Here is an 18122-nt window from a genome sequence, read left to right on the forward strand (position 1 = left end):
AGCAGCATGAGGAGTATTGTTCTCTGACAATCTCTTGACTATTTTGTCTTCTTTTCAAGTCGGAAATGTAAACGTCAGTCCTGTTGAAATCCTTCTCACATCACGATATTATTATCATTAACGGTACCCAATCAAACCTTTTGTGCCTTCAGGTTAACCTTGGATTATCTAAACATGTACATTTACATCATTCAAACAATTGAAAAGTGAAATAAACAATCTGTCTCTCTCTCTCTCTCTCTCTCTCTGTCTCTCTCTGTCTCTCTCTCTCTCTCTCTCTCTCTCTCTCTCTCTCTCTCTCTCTCTCTCTCTCTCTCTCTCTCTCTCTCTCCCTAGCTCTCTCTCTCTCTCTCTCTCTCTCTGTCTCTCTCTCTCTCTCTCTCTCTACCCCCCCCCTCTCTCTAGTTTTGTTGTTATTTTTCTTTCATCCATCTAGGTCTCGATCTGTGCTCCTCCCTTTATTCCTCCCACTCTCCCTTACTACTCTGTCTCTCTCCCTCTCTCCCTCTCCCTCTCTCTCTCTCTCTCTCTCTCCCTCCCTCTCTCCCTCTCTCTCTCATCCTCTCTCTCTCCACTTGTTTTGAGGAGCCAGTTCTTCTGCAGGCAGCAGGCAGGCAGCAGTGTTCAGTGTTAGAGGAGAGTTGGAGGAGGACGACAGTCACACACTGACTGGCTGCAGGGATCTGAGGAAGACTAACTGGGATAAAACCAGGATCAACTAAGGCTGACGGTAGGATAAACGTGGACTAAACCAGGCTAAACCAGGTTAAATCAGGCTAAACCAGGCTAAATCAGGCTAAACCAGGCTAAAACCAGGTTATATCAGGCTAAACCAGGCTAAATCAGGCTAAACCAGGCTAAATCAGGCTAAATCAGGCTAAAACCAAATCAAAGCAGCAAGGATATTTTCCATACAGCCTGAGGGTTGTGGATCCATAACCATAGAAAAGGTAAGTGTTTTCATATTATCTAGACTGCTCCTTTTGTTGCATTGAATATGAACGTCAGGAATAAGGTGTAGATATCTATTACATTTTATACACACTGAATACACACATTCTGCTCAGATCCAGTTTCCATTGTTTTTGCCAATGGACATTGTCACATATTAAATGTGTTAACGAAGCCTGTCAAGACACACACACACACACACGCACACACAGCTTCTGTGGAGCCTTGACAAACGATTCCCAGATTTCGTACTAAAATGCCCTCTACCCCCGTTGGAATAGAGTTAACCATTCTAACACTCAGCAGGCTGCAGGGTCAGTGGTAAGAGCCCACTAAGCATTTGACGTCAGGTGATGTCTTTTGGACGTATTATTTTGGTCCTTGATTTCAAGGTCCACGGACGTTGATTTTTGGTCCGGTCCGAACCAAATCTAAACCAATCATAGACGTCCAGTCCGGACCCGGCCTTGATTTAACACAAACGTAGACGTCTATAATTGGTTCAGGTTTGGTCCGGTCCTGTATTGTACCCTACTTTACTCTAATGTACTCTACTGAACTAAACTGAACTCTACTCTACTGAACTAAACTGTACTCTACTCTACTGAACTAAACTGTACTCTACTCTACTCTACTGAACTAAACTGTACTCTACTCTACTGAACTAAACTGTACTCTACTCTACTGAACTAAACTGTACTCTACTATACTGAACTAAACTGTACTCTACTCTACTCTACTGAACTAAACTGTACTGTACTCTACTGAACTAAACTGTACTCTACTCTACTGAACTAAACTGTACTCTACTCTACTCTACTGAACTAAACTGTACTCTACTCTACTCTACTGAACTAAACTGTACTCTACTCTACTGAACTAAACTGTACTCTACTCTACTGAACTAAACTGTACTCTACTCTACTGAACTAAACTGTACTCTACTCTACTGAACTAAACTGTACTCTACTCTACTGAACTAAACTGTACTGTACTATACTGAACTAAACTGTACTCTACTCTACTGAACTAAACTGTACTCTACTCTACTGAACTAAACTGTACTCTACTCTACTGAACTAAACTGTACTCTACTATACTGAACTAAACTGTACTCTACTCTACTGAACTAAACTGTACTCTACTCTACTGAACTAAACTGTACTCTACTCTACTGAACTAAACTGTACTCTACTCTACTGAACTAAACTGTACTCTACTATACTGAACTAAACTGTACTCTACTCTAATGAATTAAACTCTCCTGTACTGTATTGTACCTACTGTACTGTGATATTCAAACTTCTGAAACATAGCCTATACGTCTATGATTAGTTTAGATTTGGATCTGGTCCACACTGACCAAATCTGTACTTGTTTGGTGCGGAGCTCATTAGAAAAATACCTAGCATGCTTTGCAAGTGTTTGTTTTTACATTTAAATGTTGGTCATTTAGCAGATGCTCTTATCCAGAGTGACTTACAGTCAGTGCATTCAACTAAGGTAGATAAACAACAACATATCACAGTCATACCAACAACAACAAAAATGATCTGTAACCGTTACTCAGAATGTTATTGTAGTTGAAGTCGTCTGTTGGTTTATTCTGTATGTTGGAGTACTTTGAAAATCTTTGCTGCCAGTTTTAAAGCTTTTGAACAAGCTAACATAAGTGGATGTGATAGATGAGAGCAATAATACATATTTTGTTGCAGTCTTCAGTTTGTGCCTCTTTCTTATTAAGAGGTCAGAAAAAATATTATGGTAATATAGTGCTTAGCACTATATTAGTGAATTTATTAAAAGTTCCTGGAATTTTGCAACCCTAATCCCGTGACAATGTAGTCAGAGATGAAAATACTTGGCTTGGTCCCTGAAAGTAGGGAACTACTTTCGACCAGGGCCCGTAGGGAATAGGGTGTGATTTGGGACGGATCCCTTGTCTCTCTGTTAGACAGAGAACAATGGGGATGGAATGAAGACAATATGACATTACAGCGATATAATCAGAGAACAGAAGCAGAGCGTTTGAGAGGGATAGGCATTGGAGTGTCCTGAGGAGGCAAAGCAGTGAAATGTGAAATGTGGGACAGGAATTCTTTGGGCATGCCATCACAAAGACTTCAGGCTGCTGCTGAACCTGCTGCTACTGCTCAACTCATGTCCTGCCATGGGAGAGAGGGAGTTAGAGAATGAGAGTGAGAGGGAGGAAGGGAGGGAGGGAGGGAGGGAGGGAGGGAGAGAGGGGGGAGGGAGAGAAGGGGAGAGAGCGAGGGAGGGAGAGAGGGAGGGAGGGAGAGAGGGAGGGAGGGAGAGAAGGGGAGAGAGCGAGGGAGAGAGGGACGGAGGGAGCGAAAGGGAGAGAGCGAGGGAGGGAGAGAGAGAGATAGAGAGGGAGGGAGGGAGAGAGGGAGGGAGGTAGAGAGGGGAGGGAGAGAAGGGGAGAGAGCGAGGGAGGGAGAGAGGGGGGAGGGAGAGAAGGGGAGAGAGCGAGGGAGGGAGAGAGAGAGAAGGAGAGGGAAAGAGAGCCCATAGGGAGAGAGGGAGGGACAGAGGAAAGAGAGAGAGAGCCCAGAGAGAGGGATTGAAGGAGAGGGAGAGCGAGGGAGAGAGAGAGAGAACCCAGAGAGAGGGATCGAAGGAGAGGGAGAGAGAGGGAGAGAGAGAGAGAGCCCAGAGAGAGAGAGGGTGTCAGAGAATACGAAAAGCAATGTCTAAACGTCATACTTCAACCTTACATAACAATGTTCTTCTACAGTAGTTCCCAAACCATACTTTTGCTGACGTCAAAAAGGCACTGCACTTGTTCACTTCTTGTCTGCATATTGTACCAGTGAGTACAGGTCTGTTTTTAGCCTTTTAGCCTAATAGGTCTGCGCCCCATATAGTACCCTATTACCTATTTAGAGCACTACCTTTGGCCAGGACCCATAGAGCTCAGTTCTAAACTAGTGCAATATATAGGGAATAGGGTGCCATTTGGAACGTACCCTAGGTGTTATGTTTAATTTGTCCTCCTCTGTCATGCTACAGGTGAAGATGCTCCTGGAATTCTATCATATACTGTGTGTGTGTGTGTGTGTGTGTGTGTTATTAGCTGTGTGTCTGTATTTGGTACCTTAAGTAAGGTCATCACGTTTCATACCGCTACTGATGGGCAGCAGGTTATTGAACACAACGACACAAATACAGGAAGTGAATAGGCCTGGGTAGAGGCTACGTCCCAAATGGCACCCTATTCTGTATTTAGTGCACTGCATAGGGCTCTGGTCAAAAGTAGTGCACTATGTAGGGAATAGGGTGCCATTTGGGACGTAGCCTCTACCCCTAACTACAGACGTAGGATCAGATTAACCTTTCATTTTAGGGTCAGATTAACAGATTAATTTGAACCTAAACTATCAGAGGGTAGAAAACATATCTGAGTTTGTATCAATGGAGCAACACAGAACTATTTCTAAGGGAATAGGCTTTGGGGGGGAAAGGTTAGGGTGCACAACATATAAGAGATATATGTAGCTACTCGTCTGTATTGTTGAACTCAGTCAACAAACAGACACACACAATTGTTGTTGTCCTCTGTACCTTCCATCAATATGCAGGACGACAGGCACCCACCCACACACACAAGTATGAAAGGCAATCAGTCACACGTGTGTGCACAGACACACACACAGTATAAACAACTTTCTCTCACTCAAAAGCTGAAGAAGTATTCATTTCATGGGAACAAAGGACTCTATCAACTGAGCTACATCCCTGCCGGCCATTCCCTCCCCTTTCCTGGACGACGCTGGGCCATTTGTGCGCCGCCCATGAGTCTCCTGGTCGCGGCCGAGCCTGGATTCGAACCAGGATCTCTAGTGGCACAGTTAGCACTGCGATGCAGTGCGATGCAGTGCCTTAGACCACTGCGCCACTCAGGAGACTTGAGACATGGATTGTGTATGTGTGCCATTCAGAGGGTGAATGGGCAAGACAAAAGATTTAAGTGCCTTTGAACGGGGTATGGTAGTAGGTGCCAGGTGCAGTGGTTTGAGTGTGACAAGAACTGCAATGCTGCTGTGTTTCCCGTGTATATCAAGAATGGTCCACCACACAAATAATAATTAACAGTGTTAAATCAACACTGAATGTGTGGAGTCTGTGAACCCATATAGACACCGGAACAGTGTTAAATGGGTGGCAGGTAGCTTAGTGGTTAAGAGCGTTGTGCCAGTAACCGAAAGGTTGCTGGTTCTAATCCCCGAGCCGACTAGGTGAAAAATCTGTCGATGTGCCCTTGAGCAAGGCACTTAACCCTAATTGCTCCTATAAGAGCGTCTGCTAAATGACTAATTATTTATTTATTATTTAAATTAAAACACTGCTTAGTGTAAAGCCTTATTCAAATATTTCACAGAGTGCCTTGTCTTTCGAGTAAATTGTAGAGTTACCACCCCTGATTGTATTTGTGGGCAAAAGGGGGCGCAACTCAATATTAGGAAGGTGTTCCTAATGTTTTGTACACTCAGTGCACAGTGTTTCACTGTTTGCCAAATGAAGGGTCCCAATGACTTCAGGATCCACCGGTGGGCTATAAAAGACTTATAGGGAGTGGAGAGTTCACATCAAAACCATTATCAAAGAGACTGTGGTGACAACAGTGGGACTTGGTGTGAATCAGAATAGAACAGGCTCTGGGGGACACACAAACACACACACGCATGCACGCACACACACACACACACACACACACGCACACACACACACACGCACACACACACACACACGCACACACACACGCACACACACACACACACACACACCGGCCCATGACCCAGTATCTGATGCAAGGTTCTCAGATGTTCTCCTCCAGAAGAGAACCACTGGATGTGTGTGTGCGCATGGGAAGGAACGTAACACACACCCACATACTGTACACACGCACATACACACACACACACACACACACAGCTGGTGCAAGAGTTGCCTGGAGATATGGGAAGCAAAAACACTGTGAAGGTCAGGGCTGTGGTTCGAGATGGACCATTTCTTTCACCGTTCCCTAAACTCGCCGGGGCGTGGACTGACGTAATACTGTAGTGTGTGTGTGTGTGTGTGTTTGTTGCATAAGGACAGTATGTGTGTGTGTTTATGTAGCCATTTGTACACTCAGTAGCATATGTGTTTTTGTGCGTAATGTGTACTCTATGTACAGCGTGTGTGTGCACGAATGTACAGTGTGTGTGTGTGTGTGTGTGTGTGCCACTGTAGTGTAAACATCTCTGGAGTGGATCTGGAGGAAAGAGAAGGGAGGGTTAGGAAGATATCAGACTTGGGATTGTAAACATGATAGGCCCCAACTAAAACAAAAAATTGAAGAATCGTCCTTTGTTCAAAATCACTTACAGTTGAAGTCGGAAGTTTACATACACTTAGGTTGGAGTCATTAAAACTCGTTTTTCAACCACTCCACAAATGTCTTGTTAACAAACTATAGTTTTGGCAAGACGGTTAGGACATCTACTCTGTGTATGACACAAGTCATTTTTTCAAACCACTGTTTACAGACAGATTATTTCACTTATAATTCACTGTATCACAATTCCAGTGGGTCAGAAGTTTACATACACTAAGTTCACTGTGCCTTTAAACAGCTTGGAAAATTCCAGAAAATTATGTCATGGCTTTAGAAGCTTCTGATAGGCTAATTGACATAATTTGAGTCAATTGGAGGTATTTCAAGGCCTACCTTCAAACTCAGTGCCTCTTTGCTTGACATCATGGGAAAATCAAAAGAAATCAGCCAAGACCTCAGAAAAAACATTGTAGACCACCACAAGTCTGGTTCATCCTTGTGAGCAATTTCCAAACGCCTGAAGGTACCACGTTCATCTGTACAAACAATAGTACTCAAGTATAAACACCATGGGACCACGCAGCTGTCATACCGCTCAGGAAGGAGACGCGTTCTGTCTCCTAGAGATGAATGTACTTTGGTGCAAAAAGTGCAAATCAATCCCAGAACAACAGCAAAGGACCTTGTGAAGATGCTGGAGGAAACAGGTACAAAAGTATCTATATCCATAGTAAAACAAGTCCTAAATTGACATAACCTGAAGGGCCGCTCAGCAAGGAAGAAGCCACTGCTCCAAAACCGCCATAAAAAAGCCAGACTACGGTTTGCAACTGCACATGGGGACAAAGATCGTACTTTTTGGAGAAATGTCCTCTGGTCTGATGAAACAAAAATAGAACTGTTTAGCCATAATGACCATCGTTATGTTTGGAGGAAAAAGGGGGTAGCTTGCAAGCCGAAGAACACCATCCCAACCGTGAAGCACGGGGGTGGCAGCATCATGCTGTGGGGGTGCTTTGCTGCAGGAGGGCCTGGTGCACTTCACAAAATAATTGACATCATGAGGAAGGAAAATTATGTGGATGTATTGAAGCAACATCTCAAGACATCAGTCAGGAAGTTAAAGCTTGGTCGCAAATGAGTCTTCCAAATGGACAATGACCCCAAGCATACTTCCAAAGTTGTGGCAAAATGGCTTAAGGACAACAAAGTCAAGGTATTGGAGTGGCCATCACAAAGCCATGACCTCAATCCTATAGGAAATTTGTGGGCAGAACTGAAAAAGCGTGTGCGAGCAAGGAGGCCTACAAACCTGACTCAGTTACACCAGCTCTGTCAGGAGGAATGGGCCAAAATTCACCTAACTTATTGTGGGAAGCTTGTGGAAGGCTACCCGAAACGTTTGACCCAAGTTAAACAATTTAAAGGCAATGCTACCAAATACTAACTGAGTGTATGTAAACTTCTGACCCACTGGGAATGTGATAAAAGAAATAAATGCTGAAATAAATAATTCTCTCTACTATTATTCTGACATTTCACATTCTTAAAATAAAGTGGTGATACTAGCTGACCTAAAACGGAATTGTTACTAGGATTAAATGTCAGGAATTGTGAAAAACTGAGTTTAAATGTACTGTATTTGGCTAAGGTGTATGTAAACTTCCGACTTCAACTGTATGTCTTATGAGAAAACAGAAAGTGCATTCTTTAGTATTTGAACACTGGTTTTGTTAGTTATCTGCTTGGAATATTACAAATGTATATTAATAACTTAAAAGGGGGACAAAAAGGGTGATAAAGTACCCTCAGTTTTCTGTAAATAGTCACAACCACTATTTCAAATAAACAATGATGAGTTAAATGGGTCAGAGTATACCAAACAAACACTTATCTACCATCTCTGTTAACATCAACTGGGAAGACCATCTTACTGTTGTGGAATTGGGCGCCATTTGGGATGGAACCTCTGTCTCCATTGGTTTCCCCCTTCCTCCTCCGTCTGTATTAGAGAGAGGAGAGAACTAATCAAAGAGCAGAGGGTAGAGGGTCTGCGTCCCATATGAAATCCTGTTCCATATATAATGTACTACTTTTAACCAGAGCCCTATGGGCCCCCGTCAAAAGTAGTGCACTACAAAGGGAATAGGGTACCATTTGGGACGCATCAAGTTGCATGAAGAATCAGCGGGTATAGTGTTAAGAGGTCAGAGTTTATAGGGTGTACACATGAGATTAACCAGGGGATTAGAGATTCAGCTGTGGCCACAATGCCTTTGAACTTCTCCAGATGCACCTGGCATCAGGGTTCTCACGCTCTCAGATGAGCAGATAAATTAATGCACACACACACTGATTATTCTCTTGATACTGTATATTCTCTCCTGTTTCATTGACTGGTGTCTTCTCTCTCTATCTCTCCCTCTCTCCCTCTCTCTCTCTCTCTCTCTCTCTCTCTCTCTCTCTCTCTCTCTCTCTCTCTCTCTCTCTCTCTCTCTCTCTCGTCCATACTTGTTAACAGTGACATTACTGTTTATTCATATTTTAGATTCTTTATTCCATTCTTAGTCTCTTGCCATATTAGACCTTCTCTGCCAGTACAGACAGTCCCTTCTCTTTCTGTTGATAGTCTATTCTCTTAATGCGTTCCAAATGGCACCCTATTCCCTTTATAGAGCCCTACATTTGTACTGCACTATATAGGGCATAGGGTGCCATTTGGGACGTAGTGTTTGTCTGGTTTACTGCCACATTGGTTCACAGACACCACAACACAGGCTTTTGCTCAATGGTCAATTGGTAGCGCTGTTTTATCTGGCCCCAGCCTGCGATTTGAGTTCAAAAGCACAGCTCTACTTACTGTGTTTTCCAAAGTAGATACTCGCTTTAAACGTCGATCACATTGCATCACAGGAAACTAAAACCAAACGCCAAAACAAGTTAATAACTGCTGTGATACTAGTGATTACCTTGATACGGAGAGAGGAGAGAGAGAGAGAGAGAGAGAGAGAGAGTGTGTGTGTGTGGTGATTATAGACTTTAGGGGGACACAATCTCCTAATTGGAGAAGAAAAACAATCAAGCCCTACCAGTACACTAAAAGGTAATGATCTACCCTGTGTTTCAATAGATTAATAAGTACTCTGATTATCCCCAGAGGAGATTTCATAGCAGCAGACAGAAAGACACAAATACTGTGAGAGACAGGAAAATGAAATACAAGCCAGGAGCCATAAAACGTATGACCTATAATTTGAGACAACCAGAATAGCATCAAATGGTTCATACAGGCCTTTTGGCCACCTACTGCTGCCTGCACACTAATAATAATAATAATAATATGCCATTTAGCAGACGCTTTTATCCAAAGCGACTTACTGCTGCCTGCTCACTACTCCTGGTCCTCATGTGAAAACAGCATCTCGTACATGATCAGTCAGCGGACTCTCTCTCATCCCATAGTCCTGATCTGAAGAGTAACGTAACAGTCCTCTCATACTTCTTCAGGGTGAGACAGAGCAGTGACCCTCAACTTGACCTTTGGCTTCAGGTCATCTTCAAACATATCTGATCATCAGGGGGCGGTCCAAGGGCGTTATGTTATCACTACCTTAAAGAAGTTCAAAGACCTTCAAATTCTCCAGCATAATTTCTCTTGAGTTAGTCTAGTCTAATGTGTGAAAAATGTGTTAGTCTAATGTTTGAAATTAGTTAGTCTAATGTGTGAAATTAGTTAGTCTAATGTGTGAAATGAATTTGTTTAAAAAAAAATGTTTTGTCTGTTGTTTTTTACAATCATTAACAGTTTTTTACTCTGAGAGTACAGTCTGTCTCAATCTCAAATGGCACCCTATTCCCTACATAGTGCACTACTTTCGTCCGGAGCCCTGGTGAAACATTGGCTAATTGGCTATATCCTAACAATTCATGATCTTAATTTCAAGTTAGGGTTAGGCATAAGGTTAGCAGTGTGGTTAAGGTTAGGGTTAAGGTTATGGTTAGGTGTAAAATCAGATTTTGAGGAAGAGACATTTTAGAAATAGGCTGGGTTTAGCCATAATTATGACTTTGTGGCTGTGGTAACTAGTGTTGACATTTCCTCACCCTATGAGCTCAATGACTTCCTGATCATGACTGCTGTCACTTCCTGTTTCCTGAAGATGAAAGTGCGCGGTGGGCGGCCGCCCTCTTCCCTGTGTGCGTGGGTGGTACTGCTCCTTTTGTTGGAGTCAGGTGAACCCTACCGGACCCCATACGACCAGGAACAAGGCCAGAACAGAGACAGGGACAGGGACAGAGAGAGGACAGACACCAGGACAGACACCAGGATGGACCCCAGGACGGACCCCAGGGCGGACTCCAGGCCAAACACCAGGATGGACCACAGGACGGACCCCAGGATGGACTCCAGGCCAGACACCAGGCCAGACACCAGGCCAGACACCAGGCCAGGCTCCAGGCCGGACACCAGGATGGACCCCAGGATGGACTCCAGGCCAGACACCAGGCCAGACACCAGGCCAGACACCAGGACAGACTCCAGGCCAGACACCAGGACAGACACCAGGGCAGACACCAGGATGGACTCCAGGCCAGACACCAGGATAGACTCCAGGCCAGACACCAGGACAGACACCAGGGCAGACTCCAGGACAGACACCAGGCCAGACACCAGGACAGACTCCAGGCCAGACATCAGGACAGAAACCAGGGCAGACACCAGGACAGACACCAGGACAGACTCCAGGCCAGACACCAGGACCGATTCCAGGCCAGACACCAGGACAGAAACCAGGGCAGATTCCAGGCCAGACACCAGGACAGACTCCAGGCCAGACACCAGGACAGACTCCAGGCCAGACACCAGGCCAGACACCAGGACAGACACCAGGCCAGACATCAGGACAGAAACCAGGGCAGACACCAGGACAGACACCAGGCCAGACACCAGGACAGACACCAGGCCAGACACCAGGACAGACACCAGGACAGACACCAGGGCAGACACCAGGCCAGACACCAGGACAGACACCAGGCCAGACTCCAGGCCAGACACCAGGACAGACACCAGGCCAGACACCAGGACATACTCCATGCCAGACACCATGCCAGACACCAGGCCAGACACCAGGGACTACCACAGAGATGCCAGGTACTACTGCTACACAACATACTACCTGATACTACCTCTCCAAGTGGCACCCTATTCCCTATATAGTGCACTACCCTTGACCAGGGTCCCTATATGGTGCGCTACGTTTGGCTCGGGTCAAAAGTAGTGCACAAATCTGGGAATAGGGTGTTATTTGGGATGTATCCATTGACATTGTTTTCTCTGGCCCCGGTAGTGAAGTGAGTGGTAAAGAGTGTCAGCGGTGCTGTGACCCTGGAGACGAGGTCCCTACTCAGTATGCCAACCCCCAGTACCCACAACACTGCCCACAGTACCAGGTGGTGCCACAGATCAACATCACCATCCTCAAAGGTAGGTGGTGCCACAGATCAACATCACCATCCTCAAAGGTAGGCGGTGCCACAGATCAACACCACCATCCTCAAAGGTAGGCGGTGCCACAGATCAACACCACCATCCTCAAAGGTAGGCGGTGCCACAGATCAACATCACCCTCTTCAAAGGTAGGCGGTGCCACAGATCAACATCACCATCCTCAAAGGTAGGCGGTGCCACAGATCAATATCACCATCCTCAAAGGTAGGCGGTGCCACAGATCAACATCACCATCCTCAAAGGTAGGCGGTATCACAGACACTACTACTTGCACACAAATGTAAGTTAAGTTACTAGGTAACTAGGTAACTAGGTAATAGGGTGTTAACAACTTCAAAGGAGTGGTCCAGTGTAGCAGAAAGCAGATCACATTTACATTTACATCATTTAGCAGACGCTCTTATCCAGATTCTAAGAAATTGGTTTATTTACCTTAAAGGCCCGAAGCTATGGCAAATGGGTCTGAAGTTAGCAAATGAAGCTCGCAACTAGAAACTGCATGCAAGGCTTTCGAGAGTCAGCGAGCCCCCCTATACCTTTCTAACTAGAATGATGTCTCTGCCAAGATCACATCAGGGTCAGGCTAAACCACAGGCATGCAGGGTCTGTGGAAAGCAGGGTGAGCTTGGGGACTCTCCACAAAGATGAGAGGGGACAAAGGTTTTGGGCGTGTGAGATAGGGAAGTGTTCCCCGGGGTTAGGAACAGTTGTGGTTGTAGTTGCTACTGGGTCTCAGCTTAAAAAATCTCAGTGTTAAAATCTCAGTGTTGAGGTAAAAAGTGTTGTGAGTGTTATAGCTGTGTTGATTCTAATGGGGGTTAACACCTTGTGGGATTTAAATTGACACCACATGCAGTGAATAAATGAAGTGTTATTTGAATCACAGTGGAATCAACTCCACATGGTGTTGTTGTTACTCAACTGTGGTGAGTTAATTTCTGTTAACTTCCTGAGCGAAAAAGAAGTAGGAGGGGCTACTGAGATGGTCCAGTTGATATGGTTTAAAGATAGTTTAAGAATGTTTGTTTAACAAGTCCTTCACCATAGCAGTTATTCTGAGTGCATGTTGTGGGTGACAAACTATTCCAGTGGTTGGATGTCCTCCCTCTGGTGTGAATTACTAGTGATATTATGTTTGATACTGGAGCTCTGAGGCATGTGTTGAAATCGCTAAGCAGTTTGCTTTGAAACAGTGTGCCAATGCTTCTATCACTTTGTCGGAAGCATGTGATCAATGATGTCCGATGCTTCATTTTGTCAAACCACCTGATTGATTTGGTATTGGTTGGGTAGGAGACAAAAAGGCTACCCTGCACACACGCTACAGCGTTTGGGACATCATCTATAATCATTTGGCTGCTCTAAATTATTTGGACCAGCAGGTGGCACTAGTGTACACTCTTTATCAAAGTCTCATATATCAAACCTATTTTTGACACAATTGGCTGGAAATGCTCAATGCTTCAGGAAGTTTCATTTCTCCATCACTAGAAATTACTAATCACTTTACGAACCAGCATATTGTGACTTGCAAGTGCCTCCTGCAGCTCAGTTGGTAGAGCATGGCGCTTGCAACGTCAGGGTTGTGGGTTCGACTCCCACGGGGGGCCAGTATGAAAAATGTATGCACTCACTAACTGTAAGTCGCTCTGGATAAGAGCATCTGCTAAATGACTAAAATGTAAATGATGTGGCCCAAGGGCCATGATTTTCAGACACTGAGGCAGTCATTTGGTGAAGGCTTTAGAACTGAAAGTTATTGAATGCAACAATCATGTCTCTGTCACTAACGGACACAATCATGGGTGGGTATCTCTCACATTCATTCGAAAAGCATGCTGGGAAATATGCAGTGTTTAAACAATTCTGGTCGAAAGTAGTGTTCTATGTATGGAATAGGGTGCTATTTGGGACTCAGACTGTGTTTAGGGGGATAATGATGAGGCGAATAAAGGCTTTGGGCCAAAACTAGTTTGGAAACCAGTTGGTTAGGAAAGGGGACAACAGCTGTGGGTATTTGTTTCTGACATATTGTATATCTTGGATGCTGAGAATTTGAAAACAGATGTGGTACTGTAACTGGAATGATGAATGATTTGCTAGCTATTGCTAAACAGCTGACCAATCGGTGTCAGACACAAACACAACAAATAGTTCAACAGACCATAAACACATTTCAAATCCTAATTGTCAGTTATTTGAGTACAGAAACCAAGGAAAACCATCTTGACCGTGACCTGACCTGAGGTCATTTCTATCATTTCTACTTCTTCCTTCTCTAGGTGAGAAGGGGGACAGCGGCCAGCGAGGACCCTACGGTAAATCCGGCAAGTCCGGCCAGTCCGGCCCCCGTGGGCCCAACGGTATCAAAGGGACCAAGGGGAGCGTAGGGATCCAGGGTGAACAATGCAAGGTCCAGTACGCTGCCTTCTCTGTGGGCCGCAAGAAGGCCATCCACTCCAACGACTATTACCAGACTTTAGTGTTCGACACCGAGCTCGTCAACCTCTACGGCCACTTCAACATGTTCACCGGCAAGTTCTACTGCTACGTGCCGGGGATCTATTACTTCAGCCTGAACGTGCACACGTGGAACCAGAAGGAGACGTACGTGCACGTGATGCATAACGAGAGGGAGGTGGTGATCCTGTACGCCCAGGCCAGTGACCGGAGCATCATGCAGAGCCAGAGTCTAATGCTACAGCTGGAGGGAGAGGACCAGGTGTGGGTCCGGCTGTTCAAAGGCGAGAGGGAGAACGCCATCTTTAGCGACGACTTTGATACCTACATCACCTTCAATGGACACCTCATCAAGCCCAAAAGCGAGGGGTAGGGGGAAGGGGACGGTTGGGTGTGTGTCCCAAATGGCACCCTATTCCCTATATAGTCCACTACATAGGGAATAGAATGCCACTTCGGACGCATACGAGAAGGAGACCACATCTGAAGAAGATTGGTTCACAGTTCGTAGAAGAATATCTCCCTCATTTTCTTATTGTGTCTTTTTTATGTGTGTTGTAATAACTGTATTTTAATCCAGATATTAAAAGAGATATTGACTTACTTTGAGAAGTCAACAAAGCTAAGTGTTAATTTGGTAAAAACATGTTGCACACACATCCTGATGAAGATTGATGATCGTTCTGAAGTTTTTTCAGGAAACAGCCAAACAGAATCAATTCAAGATGGCCTCTGTTGTGTTGTTGAGTTGAACAACCCATAGCCGAGCAGTATCGGTGCTGAGGGTGCTGCAGCACTCCCTGATAAATAAAAACATATAATATTAATATATATTCAAATATAAAAAAGATATGTATTTCTCCCACCAAATTAGTGCACTAGGCCTTTATTACTCCTGTATGAGAGGAGAGCAGAGCGAAGAAAAATACTCCTCAGGGTTGGGACGTCGCAAGGATCACGGATAGCACTAACCCTCAGGGTTGGGACGTCCCGAGGGTTCATGGATAGCACTAACCATGTTCAAAGTGCCTTGAGGGTGTGAAACATCGTCCTGCAGCCATTACATTCTTACATTACTGCTTTCACTTTTGGCCAGTAAATCTTAAAAAGTACACCAGGACTCCCGGCAACACTTAGAATGGATCCCAAATGGCACCCTATTCCCTATATAGTCTCATAAGGTTCTAGTAAAAGATAGTGCACTAAATAGGGAATTCCGGTATGGTGCTATTTGGGATGCAAACCCTTTATGAATTGTGATGCAAAGTATTATAATTCGTATCAACTTTGCCCTCAGATAAACCATATGTTGTTGTTTTTATCGCACTGCTTTGCTTTATCTTGGCCAGGTCGCAGTTGTAAATGAGAACTTGTTCTCAACTGGCTTACCTGGTTAAATAAAGGTGATCAAAAAAGAGCACTTCTCATAGCTTTCAGATGTAGAGATAGAGAATCTTTTTTTTAGTTAGACATAGATTGCATTTATATTACACTGTAAACACATCCATTTAAATTTCAATATCTTTATTGTCAATTTCAATTCAATAGATCTTTATTGTTCCCAGTGTAACAAAGTTATATACATACATATAATAAAACATGTCATGCAATAACCTGGACTAGATAAAGTATGACATAGCTGTACATTCATTCACATAACTGCATTCTTGTTGTTCGGTGACTGTGGACATTCAAAACATGTAAGCAAACTTTTTTAATGGTGCTGTTTAGATGATAGATGAGAAACAATCCATACAGTATATATTGTATTTTATTTTGCAAAGTGTTTGAAATATACTGATGTGCTTTTTTGTTGTTAAATATTGTAATTTCAAGTGTAACATCAGTGGTGAAAAAAAGATCTACCAAAATCATATCAAGTTCGACATAAAATGAAAGAAGGTTTTTAGAATGTCAAGGATGGTTTCCCAATATTCTGTTTATACGAGTTGACGTCCCTAGAGCTCACTATTGGCCTCCAAGGCCAGGGCCCCATTCCAAACCAAACCCTCACACCCAATCTCTTGGTCCTAGTTGGGCCTTGTCCCAAACCAAACCATCACACCAGATCCATGGGTCCTACTTGACTTCTCCTCATAGCTTTTGACTGAAAGGTCGTTGCAGGTCAAGTAATTTATACTGAACAAAAATATAAACGTAACATGCAACAATTTAAACTATTTTTCTGAGTTACAGTTCATGTAAGGAAATCAGTCAATTGAAATAAATGTATTAGGCCCTAATCTATGGATTTCACATGACTGGGCAGGGGCGCAGCCATGGGTGTGCCTGGGAGGTCATAGTCCCACCCACTGGGGAGCCAGGCCCACCCACTGGGGAGCCAGGTCCAGCCAATCAGAATGAGTTTTTCCCCACAAAAAGGCTTTATTATAGACAGAAATACTCAAGTTCATCAGCTGTCCGGGTGGCTGGTCTCAGACGATCCCGCAGGTGAAGAAGCCGGATGTGGAGGTTTTGGGCTGGCATGGTTACACATGGTCTGCGGTTGTGAAGCAGGTTGGACATACTGCCAAATTCTATAAAATGATGTTGGAGTAGGCTTATGGTAGATCAATGAACATTACATCTCTGGAAACAGCTCTGGTGGACATTCCTGCAGTCAGCATGCCAATTGCATGCTCCCTCAAAACTTGAGACATCTGTGGCATTGTTTTGTTTGACAAAACTGCACATTTTAGAGTGGCCTTTTATTGTCCCCAGCACAAGGTGCATCTGTGTAATGATCATGCTGTTTAATCAGCTTCTTGATATGCCTCACCTGTCAGGTGGATGGACTATCTTGACAAATGATACAATGCTCACTAACAGGGATGTAAACAAATTTGTGCAAAAAAATTGAGAGAAATATGCTTTTTGTGCAAATGGAACATTTCTGGGATGTTTTATTTCAGCTCATGAAAGATGGGACAAACACTTTACATGTTGCATTTATATTTTTGTTCAGTATAAGTGAAACTCCACTTATCCTTTAGGTCCAGGGGTTTTTCCCCAATCACACGTCCTGACTAGAAAAATATCTGGTTCCCAATGAGTTAGTTAACATATTTTTCTGGACAGGTAACAGGGTCCAGACAAAATCATCAAACCCTTTTTGATTAGCAGAAATGGAAGTAAAAAAGGGTGTGGAGAGGAAGAGGGCCAGATATCAGACCCCAGGAAATACTTAGCCAACACCAGAAATGCCAGAAATTACAGGAAACTATTTTAGTGCCTGCAGATGTACATATTTTATATACTGTCAGTGAAAGCTGTCTACTGTTTACTACTTTGTTTGAATTGAACCTTTATTCATTCAGGCGAGTCAGTTAAGAACAAATTCTTATTTACAATGACGGCGTGGCAGCCACTACATTATGGATTGTTTGAAAGTAGTTTTGATATATAAAGCTGAGAATGTAGATGGTCCATATTCATTGAAAATACAAATAAAGAATGCTCTGTTGTTTGGACAGAGTGGAATGTGCTGAGTAGATCAGAGCGCCCAGACCCAACCTAGAGACGGAGACAGCAAATATTATGCCTCTGTCTTTCTTACTGTATTTACTGCCCCCCCTCTCTCTCTCTCTCTCTCTCTCTCTCTCTCTCTTCTCTCTCTCTCTCTCTCTCTCTCTCTCTCTCTCTCTCTCTCTCTCTCTCTCTCTCTCTCTCTCTCTCTCTCTCTCTCTCTCTTCTCTCTCTCTCTCTCTCTCTCTCTCTCTCTCTCTTAGGCTTTTTGGGAATGTGAAATTTGTAGAATGTGAATGTAGAATTCTCTGCACACTGTTGAGGAAGACAATCGTCTTTTCAGACCCACGTGTTTGACAGCAGCTGATAATCAGAATAGAGGACGGGCTGTACCAA

At 44.0% G+C, this 18122-nt stretch overlaps 1 protein-coding gene across 2 annotated transcripts; it reads left to right on the top strand.

Annotated features, from left to right (window-relative positions):
- Positions 1–621: 621 nt before the first annotated feature.
- LOC311101053 (uncharacterized protein) lies at positions 622–17822 on the top strand. Of its 2 annotated transcripts, none has more exons than XM_084142087.1 (4): positions 622–950; positions 10453–11444; positions 11641–11777; positions 14084–17822. In XM_084142087.1, the coding sequence occupies exons 2-4, from the start codon at positions 10453–10455 to the stop codon at positions 14632–14634; spliced, it is 1680 nt and encodes a 559-aa protein (XP_083998213.1). In that variant the 5' UTR covers positions 622–950; the 3' UTR covers positions 14635–17822. The 2 variants fall into 2 exon arrangements, with proteins under 2 accessions (XP_083998213.1, XP_083998214.1); XM_084142088.1 differs by having other exon boundaries at positions 622–730.
- The last annotated feature ends 300 nt before the right edge of the window (positions 17823–18122 follow it).

The sequence above is a fragment of the Coregonus lavaretus genome, assembly GCF_964263955.1.
Source record: "Coregonus lavaretus genome assembly, chromosome: 25".
NCBI classification, from domain to species: Eukaryota; Metazoa; Chordata; class Actinopteri; order Salmoniformes; family Salmonidae; genus Coregonus; species Coregonus lavaretus.

Excerpts from the sequence above, each read along its gene's own strand:
- LOC311101053 (XM_084142087.1), top strand. The coding sequence starts at position 10,453 with ATGAAAGTGCGCGGTGGGCGGCCGCCCTCTTCCCTGTGTGCGTGGGTG. Across the intron at positions 11,445-11,640 it reads GACTACCACAGAGATGCCAG|TGAAGTGAGTGGTAAAGAGT; the intron begins GTACTACTGCTA and ends TGGCCCCGGTAG. Across the intron at positions 11,778-14,083 it reads CAACATCACCATCCTCAAAG|GTGAGAAGGGGGACAGCGGC; the intron begins GTAGGTGGTGCC and ends TTCCTTCTCTAG.